Raw genomic sequence first — 18,866 nt, forward strand, 5'->3', positions numbered from 1 at the left:
TAGTGGGGAGGAGGGGAGAGCTGCAGATCTTTAACTGGGAAGGCAAGGTCAGGGGGGAGCCGCTCTATTGTGCTGGGATTCTCCTCCTCCCGCTCAGCCCTTTCTGTGCCCCCTCTTCACACTCCGCTTCCCACTGGAACCACTCTGGAGACTGGGGCAACCCATGGGAGTGGGCGAGGGAGGATGGGCAGCCCCCCCAGTGCCCATATCGGTGTCGCCACTGTCGTGCCCGTGCCCGACAGCAGGGATGGTGCAGGTTCGCCCCGCGGGGGGGGTTTTGCTGATGCCGGGAGCCGGTGGGCGGCAGAGGAAGGGCCACCCCTCGGCCTTGGCTGGCGAGCGGAGGTGGCAGCCGGGCAGTGCTGAGCCTGGGGACGCACACATGTAGAGCCGGGAGGGTAAATACGTCTGCACACACACGTGTGACCCTCCGCAGGGACGCAGACGGGACGGTACGTGTCCCTGTGGGCAGGGTAGGAGGGTGCCTGCATGCACCCCCCGCTCAGTCCCACGCCGTGGGAGGAAGGGGGGCTGGCAGGGGGGCTGTGAGAGCTGCAGGCTCTGGGGGCAGAGCCCCCGGGGAGCTGCTCCCCAAAGGCCTTTGTTCCTCCACAGCCAAGACAAAACCCGGCCTCGCAAGCCTCTTTCTTTCTCCGGCTCTTTTCTGCGTCAGGGCAGCTCCGCAGCCTGCCTCCCCCTCTCAGCCGCCTCCCTGCCACCCTCCCAAGGACATGGATGGCCCAGACGCGGCCGCCAGCCTGGCACACCGCAAGTTGTTCAGCTGCTGCAGTAACTGAGACCTGCTTTAAATCTGTCTTAATCCTGTTCTTGATTAATTGCAGTTTAACGGAAACACGCCCAGGTTAATGTGAAATGAGCATCTGCACTGCCTCGAAATCGCATCACGGATGCCGCTGGGTGTGTGGAATTGCTCAGCACATCATCCCCCCCCGGTCCAGGAGAAGGGCCAGGGGCTGGCAGGGGCCGGTGCTGCCGCTGCCGCCGAGGCACGGTGCCCCAGCCTGTCCCTGGGAGTACGGGCGGGCGCTGAGCGCCGGCTTCGGCCTTGCTGCTCTTCGGTCTCTGCTGTGGCCCTCGGCAGCCCCCACCCACTCTGGGGGAGCGCGCATCTCCCTGTCCACCCTGGAGGACCCGCTCATGCTCCGCTTATGCCACCAGATGGTGACAGTTCGTGGTCACTGCTGTGCTGAGCCCAGATGGGATGCTGAGGTCAGGGATGCCGCCGAATCCTCAACCCTCCCGGGAGCAGGCGATGGGTTTCCCCGTTTTCTGCCATTTGCAAACACCTTTCCTTATAAAGGCCCAAGAACTTGTGTCCCGTTGATGCAGTCAAGCAGAAACTCACCCCCAGGGAACAGCAGCGGCGTGAGCCCGTCCCCTTTCCATCACGAGGGTGCAACCCCGTAAGGTCCATTTCAGGGCCAACACTGGGACGAGTTGGGACAAAAGCTCAGCGGGGGGCACGGCCACTCGGGAGGGAGCAGGGCCAGGAGCTGCAGCGCAGGGCAGGTCCCCCAGCTCGGGTGGGTGCCCACCTGGCCCCCCAGCAGCCTTGCTAGCCTGGCGCCTTCGGCACAGGGCAGCCTGGCTCCCGGCTGCTGGGCGATGCGGGGAGAGGATGGCAGGGCCGGGGGTGAGCGGCTGCCCGGGACCCCCAAAGGTGCGGGGGGCTGGGGTCGGCTCCGCTGCCCTGCTGTCGGCAAAACGCTCCCCGCGCTCAGCTCGCTGGGAGAACAGTGTCCCAGCAGGTGTGTTACCTTCCCCCCTTCTCCCTGTCCACACATCTGTCATCCTGGAGAGAAAATACTCCGTGGGTCTTGGCATGGCAAGCTGAACAGTTGCCTGAACCAGCAAGAGGCTGCTCCTGGAGGTGGATGCCCGGCATTTGGTTCAAATATAGCTCTGGTGATTGACAGGGCTAATTCAGCCTGTCCTCTTCCCTCTTATAACTTAATCACTTACACATTGCCTCGCGCAGGTCTTTCACTGCCAGCTGGAGATGTCTTCATTCTGGGATGCCCTGACTCGGAGCCCGACTCGGGGCTGCTCCCGACCTTGTGCTTCCTGCAGGGAGGCTGGACGGCCCTGCACCCCCCGCGTCAGCCCGGCTTTTGGGGGAGCTCTCCTGAGCTGCACAACCCGGGGCTCTGCAGGGTGGGCTCCCGTGTCGGAGAGTACAGAAGACAGGCTGGGTTCACTGGCCTGGCAATATCCCACCCTGCCCTCCGGCCTGGGGACCCGGCGCGGTCCTGGCTGAGACTGAGCAGACGGCGCATGTGCTGACAGCACATGTAGAGAGTTTTTGGGGTGCTCTGTGTCCGAGCTGCCATGTTCCTGCTCCAAACCTCGGTGAAAGGCTGCCTGGTGTACACGGCCGGGAAGGGCAGGGACTGCAGCAGCGGTGGTTCCTGCATGGCTCCCAGGAAGGTTTTGGGTCTGGCAACCCTTTAAAAAGCAGCTCACAGAAAGTGGGTGCCCTGGGCCTTGCTTTGCAGAAGGGCTGGGTGCCGGGCAGGGAGAGCGCTGGGATGCAGGTGACCCCTTCACCCCCACCTGCCCCACAGGGCCCGAACCTTCCCCGCGGAGGCGAGCATCCCGCCGGGCATGGCGAGCAGCCTGGGCTGCTCTCGGGGCGACAACCGCCCCCAAAACCCAGCGGGGACCCCAGCGGTGAGGCTGCCGGCAGCCCGGGGTCTCCGGGGAAGGCGGGCAGCCCGGCGGCGACTACAAGCCCCATCAGGCCGCTGAGGAGGAGGAGGAGGAGGAGGAGGAGGAGGAGGGAGGGAGGAAGGCGGGGGAGGAGCCGGGAGGAGGCGGCGGGGCGGGGCGGGAGCGGCTCAGTCCGGCGGCGGCAGGCGCTCGGCGGGGACGCGGCGGCGTCGGGCAGCGGCAACGGCAGCGGCCGTCGGGGCGGCTGCGGCTCCGGGAGCGCCTCCCGCCGCCACCTCGGGGCCGGCCCCGCCATGGGGCGGCCGCTGTGAGCGCGGCGGCGGCGGGGCTGCGCCTCTCGCCCCGGCCGGGGCTCCCCTCCATTGTTCCCGGGAGCGGCGGGCACCGAGCCGCCGCCGCCGTCCGCGGGGCTCCGGTGAGTACCGACACCGCGCTCCGCCCGGGGCCGGCAGCGGGACGGCGGCGGGGAGCGGGACCGCGGGGCAGCGCTTTGTGCTCGGCGCGGATGGCGGCGGGGGCTCGATCCAGGACCTGGGGCCACCCCCGTCCCGCGGGGACCCTCCCCCCGGTGCGCCCAGAGCCCCCCGGCGCGCCCATGGCGGGGCCGCTCGACGGCGGCCCCGGTTCGCGGGCACCGGGGCTGGGAGCGGCGCGGGGGGAGCTCCGGTTTTTGGGCGCTGGAGGTTTGCGGACGCCGGGGGGCCCCCGGTTTGCGGGAGCTGGGGGTGTGCGGACGGCGGGGCGGTCCGGTGGGCGTGTGTCGGGGGCCCCGGGTTGCACCCCCCGGGGGCTGCGGAGGCCCCGGGTGGCAGCCGGAGCCGCTCGGCGGGCGGCAGTTTTGAAACGCTGTCGGTCCGAGCCCGTCCTTCGGGCCGAACCGGGGCTGGAAACCCCCCGCAGCCCCAGCCCCGGGGCGGGCGGGGAGCCGAGCCCCCTCCGGCTGCGGGGGAGCCCGGCCGGGGGCTGTTTTCCGAGTTGCTGCCTGGCCCATATTCCCGAAAAGTTGCTGAGCGGGAGCCTCGCGGCTTCCAGAAGAAGGTGGAAAAGGAGCTGGGGTTGGTTTTGTTTAAGATTTCAGATCCTGGGCCGTTGCGGCGGCCACCGGGGACCGAGAGGCTGGGAATATCGTGGTCCTGGAGTTTTGTTCCCTTTGTGTGCGCTGCCCGCGAGGAGGTGGGGGACCCCGAGAGCCTCCTTTATCCAAACTCTCTGCGGGTCTCTGGGAATCGCTCTGGTTCGTGCGTGGCGAAGGCGAGGGGCGTGCGGCGTGGCGGCCCCTGCGATGCCCAGCTCTCTGCTGGGCCGGCGCGCACAGCCCCAGTGCCCGGTTGGCTTTTGGGGGGCGGGTTTGGTTGCGGCGTTGGCGATTTTTGCTGTCGGGGCGGCGAGCGGCGGTCGCAGGCAGCCGGCCCCGCGTGGGGAAGGAGCAGAGTGTGTCCATGTTGGGCTTACGCCGAGGAGCGCTGAAGCCTCCCCGCCATTCCCTCCTCTGCCCGGATTGTTGGGTTACTGCCCCGTGCCTGGAGTGTCACGGCTGGCTGGCGCGGCTTCCTTCCCATCAATGTTTAAACCCCAACGCTGCGGTTCGCCCAGCTGCCCGCCTTAATAAAACAGGCGAGTTCAGGTCTGCCAGGGTCCCAGCCCGGGTGAAATCGGGATTTGCGCGGAGGCGGGGGTGTGCTCTGGCTGGGTGCAGACCAGCTGGCTGCGAGTGTGCGTGCGGGGCTGTGGGGGCGCGGGGGGCAGCCCCCCTGCCCAGCCCAGCCCCGGGGATGCTGCAGGAGCCCGGGCCCCGTGGACCGCTCTGGCTAGCAGCCATTTTCCCCACACAGGAGCACTTCCTCCCTTAATCTCTGTGGTCGCTGGCACGCACTGTTGCCTTTTCGTTGTGTTGCTCGGAGAGGATTAAAATAGTCCCTGCCCTGGCGGGGTGAAGGCGGGAGCAGAGCCCTTGCAAAAACTGCATCCGTCGGCTCCGGGTTCGCTGCGCGCGAGGTGCCTGCCGTGGGAGCGCTGGGAAGGAGCCCGGGTTGCTTTCGGGTGTGAACTGGACGGAGCTCCCAGTTTATTTACGTGCCGAAAAATGTAAACTGGACTAGGAGCTGTATTGCCTCCAGCCCCAGCTGGTTTCCCCCTGGTGCCCCCAAGCCCTGGCTGCTGGAAGGGGCCACTCCGCTGGGGCTGGGTCACGGATGCTCGTCCCATCCCGGTGATTCAGCTTTCTCCCCTGTTGGGGACCTTCTGCTTCTGGGCATGAAGGCAGATGCCAACAGTTGGAGATACGTCTGCTGTGTGTCCTTCCCCTCCCAGCGGCTTTCCTAGCAAAAACCCCATCCAGCTCCCTCCCGGGCTGATAACACGCCTCTGCCTCTTCCAGGGGATGGCAGGCTGTGGTTGTGTCCCAGTGTCCCTGTCCTGGACCAGTCCCCTCCCAGGGTTGGTGGTACCAGCCCGGTGCAGATTTTCAGGTACCACTTGATGCCCCGTAGATGTGAAAATCAAGCCCTTGGGCAGGGATCCCTGAATTTGAGGGTGCTTCTGAAACTGATTGGGTTTTACAGACATCTGTGTATGAGGCTGGGCCTTTCCCCATCCCTCCTGCCCCACATCCAGGCTCTCCCACCGCTGGATGCACGCAGTGAACACCATGCTTAGAGATGCCCCTGGTAGCTGCGAGGCTGCAGCACGCGTGGCTGGGAAGGGTTAACACAGTATGTGTGCTGCGCAGTTGGATATTTATTTTTCCAAGCATGCATCTGCTTTAGGCATTATAGTTTTTCCCTATAGTTACATTTGCAGTCGTGTTTGCTTTTTATTTCAGCAAATACTTGGTTCCTGACCCGAGCCGCAGGCTGGGGCAAGGAGCGCTGGGCGAGGGAAAGGCTTTTCTCCGCATCGCCCACGAATTTTGCCTTTGGCGTGCCCTTCTTCTTCCCCAAGGGCGCCTGGAGGGCTGCTTGTGTTGAGCCTCAAAGAAAAAACGAGTCTACTTTCTGTGTTTTTGGAGCTGGAGGGGATCTGTGCCAGGGAAGGGCTCCCACTGGCAGTCACCACCCCTCAGCCCCGAGCTGGGTGCAGCCCCCGCCGTGGGCTCCCGAAGCCTTGCAGACCCGGGAGCCGAGCTCAGACTCTTCTGCCTGTTGGGTTTGGCCTTGCCGGGTTGTTTTTCTGCTGGCTGCGTTACAGGCTGGTTGCTGGCGCCGAGGCACCCCGGTGCTCGCCTGCGCCTCCGGGACAGTGGTGGGTGCTGCCCAGGCCAGCTCTGCTCCAAGGGGGAGGTGGGGGCCGAGCTGCCCCGCTCCAGAGCCCCCCCAGCCCCACCGAGCCGGCCGTCAGCGGGGACGCCCAGAGCCTGCTCCGGGGGGTCGATGGTACAGCATCCCGGGGAGCCCCAGGCTGGGCTCCTACCCCCGGGTACCCCAACCGGGCACCCTGCTCCGGCACCCGCTCCTGCTTTTGGCACCTCGGATGCATTCCTGGGGATGAGCCACGGGACGGGAAGGGGCTTCCCCACTCCACTCAGCTCAGAAACCTTCGGCACAGGCTGCTGGAAGGTCCCGTCCTGTGCCGTGTCCCCGGGATGGCTCAGCCCCGGTGACTCACGGCCATGGGAGAGGCGAGAGGGGAAAGTGCAGCCGGCGGGGTCCCCGAGGGCAGCGGGGGAGACAGGTTACACGGGGCTGCTTCTCCTCAACGCACGGGCGCACAAAGGCGGCCGGAGAGCATCTTCCCGGGTGTGCGGGGAGCCTGTGCCCAGGTGGGCGCAGGGGTGTCCGTCACCGCTCCGAAATAGCCCCGTGGGTGTAATGGCCGGCTGTAATTGCAGCCTGGGAGGCAGGTCTGCGAGGGGCAGTCAGCCCTGGCTCCTCTCTCGCTGCTTCCATTTTTAGTCGTCAGAGTCCACCCCAGAGCAGTAAATTGCAGAGTGCCGGGGCCGCGGCAGCGGGGACGGTGCCCGGTGGGAGCCGCAGACCCCCCCCTGCCAGCGCTGCTGTCCTCCCGAGCGCACGGTCTCCTGTTGGGATTCCTATAAAAGCCGTATAAACGCAGGGAAGAGCCATGCCGTTGTTCGCGCAGGTAGGAGCGCTCTCCCTGCCTCGCCTCCTTGCCGGCCGGGTGCAGGGGAGCCCCGGGGGGGCAGGGACAGGCGCTGGGGGGGCTCCCCGAGCTCCCTTTTCCCCTGGGAAGGAGGGGAGGGTCTGCGCTGCCCCGTCCCTTCAGCATCCTCTCCTCCCCGAGCAGCGGGGATTCCTGGGGTGCTGCAGAGCCTGCCCGGGGGGAGCAGGCAGGATGCTGGGTTTCACCCCCCTTGGGCAGGACGCGTCCCTGTCCCACGCCTGCCTGCTGGCACTGCTGCCACCGCCCCGTCTGCCATGGCTCCTGCGTTCCCTCTGGATCTTGGCACGCATCCCTCCCTCCCAGTGACTCTCCCAGGCGCGGGGCAGTGCTGGGCTGCGAGCGCTCCCTACGCCATGGAAATATGCTGCTGTCGAGCCCCTGAATCAGCTGGAAGGCGCCCGCTCCGAGGTGTATCTGGAGAAGGGCTTTGCTGGGTGCCGAGCCAGCACTGACTCATTTTTCAGGAACTGCCGCTTCTGGAGGCTCTGCGCTCCCCTCCCTCCATCCCTCATCCCTCCCTCCATCCCTCCATCCATCCCTCCCTCCCTCCCCTCGGCGCGGGGCCGGCTCGGGAGGCCCACGCAGACGCTCCGCATTAGGGCATGTTCCGGGGAGCATGTGCTGTCGATAAACAAAACCACTTAGAGACAGAAAATAATTTCCAGAAATACCGAAGACTCTTTTTTTTTTTTTTTTTTTTTTTTTTTTTCCATGAAGAATTCCACCTCCCCCTTCCAAACCCTGATAAATTGTTAACATTCGATAACTATTTTAAAGCGCGCTGCCTGGCGCCTGGGAGCGCTGGCAGATAACGCCGGTGTTTGCCGGGTGACGCTTTCCCCTGCCCGACGGCTTGTGTCAATACTTTGGGTCCCAAATGCTCCTGCGGTGGGCAGAGCCGGAGCAGTTGGGGGTGGGAGGAGGCAGCCGGAGCCCCCAAACCGGCACCTCAGCTGGGTTTCCTTGGGCTGCGGAGGCTGCTCGGGGGGGTCTGAGCTCCGCGCGGCACCCGGTGTTAAACCAGAGCCCTCTGGGGCTGGTGCTGGCGGCTTCTGAGCCCATCCCTGCAGAAAAGCTTCGGGTGAGGGGAGCGAAGGGTCTCGCTGGAACAGGAGAGGCGGCGGCCGGGTGTCCGGAGCTCCGACGGAGCAAGTGCGTGGGGAGGATGAGTAGCGGCTTATTACTCACTACGATTATTACTCAGTGTTTTTAACAGCGCACGTTTTAGGCGGGCGCCTTATGGCAAAAGGAAGCGCTCGTTCCTGCGGCAGGTGGGGAACGGCTCCGCACGGGGCTGCGGGAGCAGGAGCCGGTGGAGAGAGGAACCGGGTGAGCTGCGGATACTGGGCGAGGGCTCCGGGGCACGGGGGGACGGCTGCTCCCTGGGGAGGTGCGCTGGCCGCCCCAGCCTGGAGGAGGGTTTTGGGGATGGTATCATCCCCTCCACACCCTGCTCCTTCCTCTTCTCCCGGAGCATCCGTCGTCAGCAGTGCCCTGGCCGGAGCAGCGCGGCCGTGCTCGGGTTGTGCAACGAACTGGGCAGGGATCTCGCCGGCGAGCTCTTCAGCAAAGCCCAGCGGGACCATTAACGGCGGCCAGTGTCAGGACCTCCATCCCAGGCGCCTGCGGAGTCACAGATGTGTCGCGGGGGTGGAGCGGGGCGGGGGGGGGGGCGTTCGTTCGCATCCACACTGCTGGAAACAGTTGGCCAGGGGCGGCTGGGCTCGGGCTTTGGCTCCGGCGTCCCCCTCGGACGTGTTTTGGCAGAGCTCCACGCTCCCAGCATGGCGGGGAGGAGGGATGAAGGCCATGGAGGGCACATCCCCGGGGCGCCCTGAGCCAGGATCGGGCTCCGCTGGGTCTCCCTGGGCCAGAACCCGGCTCTGATGCCTCCTGGCGCGGAGCGGTGCCCTGGCAGGGGAAGGGGACGGGGACGCGAGGGGACGGGTGGGCTGGAGAGCCCGGCTTGAGAGCTGGCAGGGACAAGAGCGAATTGCAGTATTGGCCGTGGAAGCCGGGGGATTTCTCCCCAAACGGCTGCTCCGAAAACAGCTGTTGGTGGGAAGCGATCTGCCGCAGGCGGGAGCTAACCCCTTCAGCTCCGGGAAGCCTTCCCATGGCGGGGGGCTGCGTGCCTGCCCTATAGATCCTACAGGGGGTGGAGGGGGCCGGGGTTTGCAGCAGGATCTGCCTCGCCGGGGGTGCACAGTGACATGGGCAATGTCAGATTTTGGTCCGAATAATGTGGGATTTGCCACAGTGGAGCGAGGTGCCGCTGGTCCGAAGGGGGGCGTTTGGGGCAGAAGATGTGGGAAGAAGGGAGAGAGGCAGGAGGGGCATTCGCCGGCATTCCTGCAGGGGAGAAGTGGCCTTTCAGAGCCCGACAGAAACATCTCTCCTGTCCCACAGAACTTGTCAAGATTTCGAGATTGTTTTTCATCTGAGCAAAGTTAAAGAAAACCAAGAAATTTCTGGGAGCTGCCACACTGCGATGACCCGGCTTGGGCCGCAGGGGTTTTTGTCGCAAAAATCTTGCGGCATGTTGATCCGTGTGGGAGTCCCTCTTCGCAGCACAAACCAAGCGCAGGGAGAGGAGTGCAGGGGAGCAGAAATCTCCCGTTTCTTTAACCGGCCTTTGAAAATTTCTCCCGCCGTTCTGGGAGATTTTGCTGCATTCGATTCTGCTTCGCCAGCGGTTTTACTCTCGACACATCAGCGCTTTTGCGCGGGGAAAACATAACCCTGTCCGTCAGCGCTGGGTCGCTTCAGCCTCCGCGGGGACCGGCCGCCGTGGCTCGGCAGCATCTCGCTGCCCGGGAAGATGCCGGAGGAGCGTCGCCCACGCTGGCGAACGCATCGCCCCCGCGGAGCCGCGCTGTGCACGGAGGGGGCCGGATGGCGGGGTGTGGGGGTGCCTCTCGCCCTGCCCTGACTCTCCCTTTCCTCCTTCGCAGCTCGGAGGGGCTGACGGCCCGGCGGAGACCCCCCCCGGGGTCCCCATGGAGTGGGAGTTGCGGAGCCCAGTCGCCGAGCAGTAGCCGCAGCAGTGGGATGTTTACCTGGAGGTGCCTCATCCTTTGGGCTGTGCTGGTCACAGCCGCGCTCTCAGTTGCCCGGCCGGCCCCCACCCTGCCCGACCAAGGTAAGAGCGAACCACCGCGGCTCCCTCCTCCTGCGCGGCTCTCTCCCAGCCATGCGGTCACCGCTCTCCGTCGCGGGAGAGGCGGAGGCTGGTGTGAGCTCCGGGCACGGGCACGTCCTCCCGGCAGCGGCGCAGTGCCACGCTGGTGGCTGTTGGCTGGTGCCGGTGGGGATGTGGCACATGTTGTCTGCCGAGAGCGGTTCGCGTGGGCACAAGAAGCGCGTGCACGGTTCCAGCGTCGCCCGTGGATGTGTTAAACCCGGAGGGAAATTGTGGCAAAACCCCACGTTGTTGGTCTGGAGGAGGGTACAAAGCGCCAGGGGCTGTGTCCCCGGCGGGGGGTCATTGTGTGTCATGGCACTTGCTCCTCTGTGACCATCTGCAGCCCGAGACGTGCGTGAAGCCTTCTCCCACCCTGCTGGGCACGGGGGTGATGCCGGGCTCGGCAGGTGGGGATGAGGATTTGGGCGCAGGGCACCGGGGCAGGCTTTGCAGCGGGCAGTGTGTGGGATGAACGCACCCCGCGGAGACCCCCGGGATGCTCCGGCATTGCTCCCGGCTGGGGAATGCCCACGGGGCTGGGCTCAAAGCCGGGGCTGGGCTCAAAGCCGGGGCTGGGTCAGGCGGCTCCTGCAGCCCCGATGTCCACATCGCTGGGGCTGGGGGGCTCAGCCCCGGGCAGGGGCATCCCCCTCGCTTCTCGTCGCTGCTTCCCCTAAAAGCCTTGCAAGGGCTGGTGGCCTGTGATGGGCAGGATGGGGGTTTGTCCCCGACGCAGCCCCGCGGGGCTCCGCAGCCCGGTGGCACCCCGGGATGCAGGGGATGGGCTGTTGCGGGTCACCCGTCCCCAAGGGAAAGCACGGCTCCAGCATTCCACAGCCCTGGCCTTCCCCGCGGTGAGGCGGAGAATAAACAGAGCAGGCAGCGCCACGCAGGGCTTCTGACTTGCGGCCTTTTGGTTTTAATTACCCAAGAATGTCTGGTCTGTGGGGTACTGCTTTTCTTTTTAAGGGTCGCTCCCCCTTCCCTCCCCCCCCCACCCAAACCCCGAGAGGTGGATGGCCGGTGCTGCCGGCGTGGGCACGGCACTGCGCGGTGCCTGCGGTCCCTTCACGGCTCAGGGATGGGGACGGAGCTGGCACCGATGAGCAAACCACGCTGCGGCTGGGGTCCCCGCACCGGCCCTGGGGGGGGACGACGGGGGATGGATGCCGTGATGCTGTCACCGGCGGGCTGGGGACTGAGCAGCAGGTAGCCTGGTGACAGAGACGTCCCGGGAGATGGCTGGGGCTGGGAATGGTCCCACGGGAGCTGCAGAGGAGCCTGGGCAGAGCATCGCCGCTCACAGAGATCATCTCCGAGATTTTTCCATTGGCGTGCTTACTCCCCGCTTCTGTAAACAACGGGGTTGACAGTGGTAAACATGTTTTTCTCGGGAGATTGCTCTTCTTGGAAGAGGTTTCCTGGTGGCGTTGGGGTGAGGATGGCTCTCGTGCTGCCGGGAGAGCGGTGCTGGCAGCCCTGGCTGGGAAAGCTGTCGGGGTGTTCAGGCCGAGGGATAATTTGAGGAAAGGTGGTTTTTGGGGTGCTTAGGGAGCCCCGCAGCCCCAGCAGGGATTGGGGAGCAGCCTCCGGCGGCGGAGAGGCTGGAGAGGAGGGAGCTGGTTCCTCGCCAGCCTCGTGCCAGGGCTAACAATAACCTCTGGAAACGTTTCCCGACACGGTTCTCACCAGGGCGGCCCAATTAGTGCCACAGCAGGAGCTCAGCTGGGGCAGAGTCTGTCCCTTGGCTCCGGGGCCGGCTGCTGGGAACACAATGTTCCCGGCAGGACGCGCGGGATGGGAAGAGCCGGTCCCAGGCCAGGACCCGCAGCCAGGGTCGTGCCACCGGCACCTTGCAGGTCCCCTGCCAGGGTGGGCTCCGTGTCCAGCCCCGGGGGCGTTCGGGGTCCCGCAGGGCATCGTGTCCCCGCATCTCCTTCCCCAGCATCGCCAACGGCTCACGAGCGTCGGAGCATCATCCGGGGGGCAGCAGCAGCTGCGCTCCGTCCCCTCCGCGACGGAGGCAGCAGCTTTCCCGGACTTTGTTCTGGATGTTTATGGGGTTTGGGTTTACCCCCGGTTCTGAGGCAGCTGAGCTCCCTTCTCAGACAGGGCACCGTCCCCCGCACCCGGCCGCGGCCCCTGCCTCGCAGGGCTCGCAGCCCTGGCCCGCCTCCCCTCCTGGCGTGGGGAGGGGGCTCGGGGGCCCTGCCTTTGTCAGGGGCTCGCTCCCGTTGCTGAAAAATCTGCAGCAAATAAAATATTAATGGGCACTTGCAGCATTTTATAGTTACCTAAATTTGGAGGTGGTAAAAAAAAAAAAAAAAAAAAAAAAAAAGAGCAGCCCTAGTTAAGGGGAAAAGCCAAGAAATTTCCATGAGCAACCTCCATCGCGCTCCCTCACAAAGCCGTTCTTTGTCTCCAGGTTAAATAGAAACCTGCAGAAAATTGCCGAGGGGATTTTTTTTTCTTTCCCTCTCTCCTTGTCTGCTATTGTCCTCGCCGCTCTTCAGGCATTTCCACCGCCCGGGCTCTGCCTCATCCCTGCCTGGGGGGCGCTGGGGGTGCAGGGCAGCCGAGCAGGTTTTCCTGGGGAGCGGGGCACTGTCGTGTCCTGGCGGGGGGCGGGGGGGTCCTGCCTTGGGCAGGTCTTTTTGGGGCACGCTGAGCCCCGACGGCCGCCCCGGTGCAGCAGATGCATCCCCTCCCTTTCCCAGGGGGATGCGTCTGCCCTCCGGAGCTGGCGGGGGGGGGGGGGGGGGGGGTTGGCAGAGGAGCCCATGGCTGCAGCCCCCTCCCCGTGTGGCCGAGCCCCCGTTGGGGCGGGGGGCTGCCCCATTTCCCAGCCGCCCAGCTGGCCGCAGGCTTAACCTCCCCCCGGCCCATCTGCGGGGCCAGCGGGGCCCTGGCTCCCGGGGCATTGTTGTGACCGGTTCATCCGGGGGGGTCTTGCTCTGCACCCAACCCAGGGGCCAAAAGTCAGGGCTGGGGGGGGGGGGGGGGGGGGGCGGTGCTTGGCTCCAGGGACCCCTGTGAGCATGGGGCTGTGCTGCCGCCTCTCCCCAAAACTCGCTCTGTGCTGGCAGGAACATCGTACTGGAGCATGGGGGCTGTAATCTGCCCCCCGCCCCCCCAGCAGCAAAGGCGTTTGGGGCTCTTTGGCTCAGCAGTAGCCTGGGACATGCTGTCACCGGCCACGGCATCCCCAGAGGTGGCACAGCGAGGGTCCTTGGCTTGTCCCCGCTGCTCCCCGGGTGGCCTGCTGGCCCTCGGTCTGTGTCCCGCTCCCCGTTTCCCTGTTCTCCAGCCCCCCCCCCCCCCCCCCCCCCCCTCCTTGTTTCTGCAGCTCTGGGTGTCTCCCCGCCCCTTGCCCTGGGTATCCCCAGGGGATGGGGTTTGGAGTAGCCCATTCCCCCCTGGAGCCCTACAAGATCCCCGTGGAGCCTCCTGCATCTTTGCCATTGATGGCAACAGCCCAGGGTCGGTACCGGGGCTCGGGGGGGCCCAGCAGCCCCCACCCGCACCCCCGAGCCCCCCGCTCCCCCAGACCCAGTCGCTGCAGCCACTTGTCCCCGGGGCACCGCCGTGTCCTCTGGGGCATGGCGCGGCGGCCGTCCCCTCCCCGGCTGTTGAGCGGGCATTGTTCCCTCCTCCCGCCTTCCCACTCGCACGCTGTCACTCCGGCCCTTAATTGAGGAGGAAAAAAAGAAATATGAGTCTTTGGGCGCAGCAGCGGCGCTCTGCTGCAGCCCGGGCTGCCCCACGGTGAGCGGAACCAGGCCAGGGGGTGCCGGGGGGTGTCCCTGTGTCGGGGGGCTGGCTGGCTGCTGAGCCCCCCGCCATGTGCAACAGCGCGGGGCTGCTCAGGAGAGATGTGGGGAGACGAAGCCGCCAAGCCAACGGTTATTGCTCAAAGCCATAGGCGCCTGTGCGGATTGGGGTGTTCGCTTGTGCCCCCCGGCATGGGCAGGACCCCCCCCCGGCTGTCCCCTGGAGCCCATGGGTGAGTGCCTGTGCCCCGAGGGCTCCGCTCCGCTGCAGAGCTGCCAGCGTGGCTGGGGGTGTCCCGGGGGGAAAGGGGTGGATTTATTCTGACAGCTTTGCAAACCACCCGCACGCCTGTTAATTAAATGCTGCTGCGGTTGACACGCAGGGGCTGGGGGGAGCGGGAGTGCCTGGGGCAGGGCAGAAATCCCCCTCTCCCTGCCGGGGGAAGCATCCAGGGACTGGAGGGTGCAGAGAAGCCCAGCGCCCCCCGGGCTGGCTTGGTCAGGAAGAGCCATGGGAGCCTTGAGCCCCCCCAGGGAAGAGCCATGGGAGCCTTGAGCCCCCCAGGGAAGAGCCATGGGAGCCTTGAGCCCCCCCAGGGAAGAGCCATGGGAGCCTTGAGCCCCCCAGGGAAGAGCCAGGGGTGCCTTGAGCCCCCCAAGGAGGAGCCATGGGAGCCTTGAGCCCAGCCAGGGGTGCCTTGAGCCCCCCCAGGGAAGAGCCATGGGAGCCTTGAGCCCCCCAGGGAAGAGCCAGGGGTGCCCCCGAGCCCCCAGTCCTTGCCTGCTGGCATTTCCCTGCTGCAGCCTTTCCCCGGGGAAGGGGAGCCGGGGATGCTCATTGCCCCAGGAGCAGCTGGGATGCAGGGATTCTGCTGGGGGGACCCCCTGGGGTCACCCCCCGGTGCAGCCCGGGTTGGGGGGGGGGGGGGGTCAACAGGGCGAGGAGCCTTTTAAATAAGAAAGAAGCCAATCCCCGCGTCCCGGTAAGCGCTTCCTGTTGGGATTAGCGGGGCTGCCGGGCATGTGTGTGCTTTTTCTTCAGGAAATACCTTCGGAAAGCCCCGCTGGGGTCTCCAGGGCAACCGGCGCCCCCGGCCCCGCGCCCCCCGCCCGCATTGTCCCCGCGCCGCTTTGTTGGCCGCTTTATTGCCACCACCGTGGCCGGCACAGCCCGCGGCTCCCGCGCTCGGGGGGCCGCACGCCGGGATGCTCTGCTGGGGACAGGGACAGGGGGACGAGGTTAATCTGTGCCGCTGCCCTCCCCAGGGCAGCTGCCCCGTGTCCCCGTCCCCCTGCCATCCCCGGTGGGGCCGGCCCTGGGGGAACGGGTGACAGTTATATGCACTTGGTGACACTCTCCATCTGGCCGGCGCTCGCCAGCCTCGGCTCCGCTTTCGGTTCCATTTCAAAGCTGGAATAAAGCAATAAAACCCCGGCGGGCTGCGCTGGCCGCTGGAGCGTGCAGCTACTTTTCGGGCTCGTTTGGAAGCGCAGGCGCCATCGGCCGAGGCTGGGGCTGCCCCTCACCGGGGACCTCGGGGGTGCCTGCGGGCTCCTGTCCCCACCGGGAAGCTGGAGAGTTTAAGTTAAAAAGGGAACAGGAGATAGTTTAGATGTGCCAGATCTAACGTGCCTATTGTGCTTTCTCCGGGCAGGCGAGCAGCGGGCGCTGCTGGTATTTTGTTCGCCCTCCTCCTCGCAGTCGCCCCGTTTTGCTCAAAGATGCCATGAGCGCCCCTGCAGCCGGGCTGGGGACGGGAATCCCCCCGCCCTGGGCACTGCCCAGCCACCTTGGTGCGATGCTGGGAGCCTGCGGAGCCTCGCCGGGCAGGCACGGGCCCGCGGAGGAGAGCCAAGCGTTTGTCTGGCTGATTAAACCTCAGCGGAGGTGGCCGGCTCGGGGCTCGCTCGTGCCCCGGTGGCAGCAGCCCCCGGGCTGGCGGCTCCGCAGAGGGGCTGCACCTGGAGCCTGGTTTAGGTTACAGACAAGCAGAACCTATGAAAAGAGACGTTTCGGGCTGATGCAGCCCCGGGATGGAGCGGGCTGGCACTAATTAACATAGGCGGAGGACACGCTGGTAACGCGCCTCGTGCTGCCAGCTGCTCCGTGGCAAGGGGCAGCTGGGACCACGCTGCCCTGGGAGCACCCGCTGCCATCCCTGGGTTTACGGAGCGGCAGCATTTCCGAGGGGAATCCTGTGCATCCATCAGCTGTGGCGGGAGCTGGGCTGCCCCGGTGCCCACGGTGCCATCTGCCTGCCATGGCCACCCCGCAGCACCACCGGCCAAGCCTGCGCTGGCCCAGCCCTGCTCCCAGCCGGGGCGTGAGCGAAGGGTGCCCTGAAGGAGCGGTGGCACTTGCCCAGGGACCCCCGCAATGCTGTGCCCGTGGGAAGGGATGCTGCTTCCCCGAGCCCCAGCGGTGGACTGGGGGTGGCTCCAAGATTTCCATCCATCCGAATTCCTCCTCTGCCCCCAGGCTGCCTCCTCCCCCGTCTGCAGCTCCGGCTGAGGGCTGTTTGCCAAGCGCGAGGATGGCAGGAGCTTCCTCCCCTCTGCCAGCACGGTCCTCCAGACCTTTCCGGGCAAGTTCATGGGCAGGTGGCCTTTCCACGGCGGTCCCTCGGGCAGGCTCAGCAAGGAGGTGACCTGTACGAGCTCTTGGACCACAGTGGTGTCTTTCTGGCTAGAACTGACCCTGCGCTGGCCCAGCATCGGTTCACCTGTGGTGTGGTGGGACCCCACAGGTCCAGCAGTGCCCACCACGGCTGCAGGACGCCAGACCCTGGACCTGCGCGTGGCTCTTCGTGTGCCGGCGTGCGGGTGGCCTGGGACAGGCAGTGGGGGGCATCAGGGGACGTTTGTGGGCAGTGGGTGTCCTCAGCAGCTCCAGCCGCCTTCTGCCGGTCGTTCTGTTGGATAAGGAGTGTTTGTTCGTGCATGGGGAGGGGGGCAGAGCCGAGCGCCGGGGATACGGACGCAGCGAGATAAGGGCAGATACGGCTGCGGCTCCGCGGCTCCTGTTGGTTGGGGTTTTCGTGGCTGTTTGTCGCGCGCTGACCTTGCTCTGCGTGAGAAGGGAATCGGGACGGGCAGGAGGACGTTGTGTCACCGAGTGCCGTGGTGGTCACACACACAGCGACGGGACGGGACGCGGCTGCTGCGCTGTGTGCGCTGGAAGACGCCTGTGACTAATCCCTTGAAACACAAATCGGAGAAGTGCCCGTCCTGCGAGAGAAAAACAGGGAAAACAGGATTGGAAAAGCAAGACCCTTACCCTGCCACCTAAGGGACTCCCACCGCTCTTCATATTCCACGTGCAAACGCTTTGGAACCTCCTGCTGCTGGATCTGGAGCCCTCGCTTTTGGTCTTCCAGCGGCTGAGGAAAGTGAATTCCTCCCCAGCGCTGTTTTCCTTCAAGCAAAGGGAAAAGGAGAAACTCTGGAGCTGCTCCTAGGTGTTTTTCCCATGAAGCTTCTCATCGGTCGGAGGAAAAGAAGAGCGGCCAGAAAGCGCGGTGCAGACCACGCTGTGCTAAAGGAGGGTTTCTGAAGAGCTGGTTTTTGGCGAGTTTCATTGCTGGCTGCTGGTGTGTCCCGGGAGGAGCGGTGCCCGCTGCCCGCCTGCGCTCCCCGCCTGCGCTGGGCCGCTCGGGGGTGTCCGAGGGGGTCTGGTGCAGGCAGGGACCCCACGCCGGCTTTTGGTGGCGGCTGTGCCCGGGACGAGCTGCTCCGCGGCTGCTCGGAGGGTGAACACACTTGCCTGGCTCGGTGGGCACCGAGGCAAGGGTGATGGCGTGTGTTAGCGCTGCGGTGAGACAGCCTCTCCGACGCGCGCTCCGATGCTGTGGGCGTTCGCAATTAGCTGCTCTTTTGCAAATTGCCACGCGGCTCGCTGGGAGCCGCCTGGGTCCCAAGGGAGAGCTGTGGCTTCGCTCTTGGCCCTGTGGCCGGCATGCGGTGCCTGCGGGCTGCGTGCCCACCTCGCTCCGTGAAAGGGGTTCAGCCCTCAAGGCGTGGAAGAGCTGAAGTTTGAACGTTTCTGGACCGGTTCTGCTGGGCCGCCCGCACAGGGTTCGGTGGGATTTCCCAGCCCCCAACCTGGACCCCTCGGATATGGAGTGGTTGCACCCTGGAGAGCTTTGGCACCATCGGCGTTTGCCCTCAGCCCGCCCGAAGCTGCCCTGCCGCCGGCCTGGAGGAGAGCTGGAAGCGCGATGCTTCCTTCCAGGATGCTGTTGAGCGGCTCTGGCCCTCGGGAGCGGCGTTCGCCGCACCGTGTGCCCTCCCTGCTGCTCCCGGACCCAGAGCCATGCACGCCGGCCCGTGCTGCTCGTACCCCGGAGGATGCTCACGCTGCATCCGCTCCGCACCGTCACAGGGAGCCTCAGCGCCCACCGAGCTGCAGCAGCCTGAACCCCGCCTTGGGCTGCGGAGTGCGAAGAGATGGTTTGAAATCCAGGCGTCTGCCCCAAGCCCAGGGAGAGCCACGCGCGCACCGCCACGGAGGGCAGCGCTCGAGGACGGAGCCGCGTCCGCGCTGCCGGGGCCAGGAGAGACAAGATCACGTAGCAGCGGGATGGAGAGAAAGGATCTTTGTGCTGTTGACACAAATGTCGCATGGGGAGCAGCTGCAGCTCTCCCTGCCCAGGGCGCTGCCATGGGGAACGCCGCCACCGGCACCTGTTTGGCCGGAGCTCCCCTGGGCTGACCTTTCCCAGCGCTGCCGCGCTCGCAGCCCCTCGCTCCCCCGCCTGCTCTCCTGCCGCAGCCCCTCGTCCCCCCCTGCCCTTCCTGCCCCTGCCCCGACGCGCTCTAACCGGGGCAAGGCACGGGGAGCCTGGCCCGCTTCGCTGGCTGCCCGCTCGCGGTGGTGGGGATCTGCGCGGTGGCAGAGCTGAGCAGGGATTCGGGATGCTCCTGGCTTGGGTAGGATCCGTCCGCTCCAGCTAGCTCTGCCTGGGGTGTCTCAAATTGCCCATTTCTCCCCCGTTTCGACGCTCCCCCTGGGCCGAGCGGTGCTTGGCGAGAGGCCGAGGGGTGCGTTGGTGCTTTGGGACTCCCCGGGCACCGAGCGGGTGCTGCCGCGGGGGTGAAGTGCT

General features: G+C 66.0%; 1 protein-coding gene across 4 annotated transcripts in view; it reads left to right on the forward strand.

Annotated features, from left to right (window-relative positions):
• The first annotated feature begins 2,922 nt into the window (after positions 1-2,922).
• Positions 2,923-18,866, forward strand: part of FGFR1 (fibroblast growth factor receptor 1) — a 29,695-nt gene continuing 13,751 nt past the window's right edge. For 2 of the 4 annotated variants that reach the window (XM_054180809.1, XM_054180810.1), the window contains exons 1-2: positions 2,923-3,106; positions 9,765-9,952. In XM_054180809.1, the coding sequence (XP_054036784.1) occupies positions 9,862-9,952 (91 nt within the window). In that variant the 5' untranslated portion in view covers positions 2,923-3,106; positions 9,765-9,861. The remainder of the gene's footprint in view (positions 3,107-9,764; positions 9,953-18,866) is intronic. The other 2 variants (XM_054180811.1, XM_054180812.1) reach the window with 1 other exon arrangement.

Source organism: Rissa tridactyla, chromosome 20 (assembly GCF_028500815.1).
Source record: "Rissa tridactyla isolate bRisTri1 chromosome 20, bRisTri1.patW.cur.20221130, whole genome shotgun sequence".
Lineage (NCBI taxonomy): Eukaryota > Metazoa > Chordata > Aves > Charadriiformes > Laridae > Rissa > Rissa tridactyla.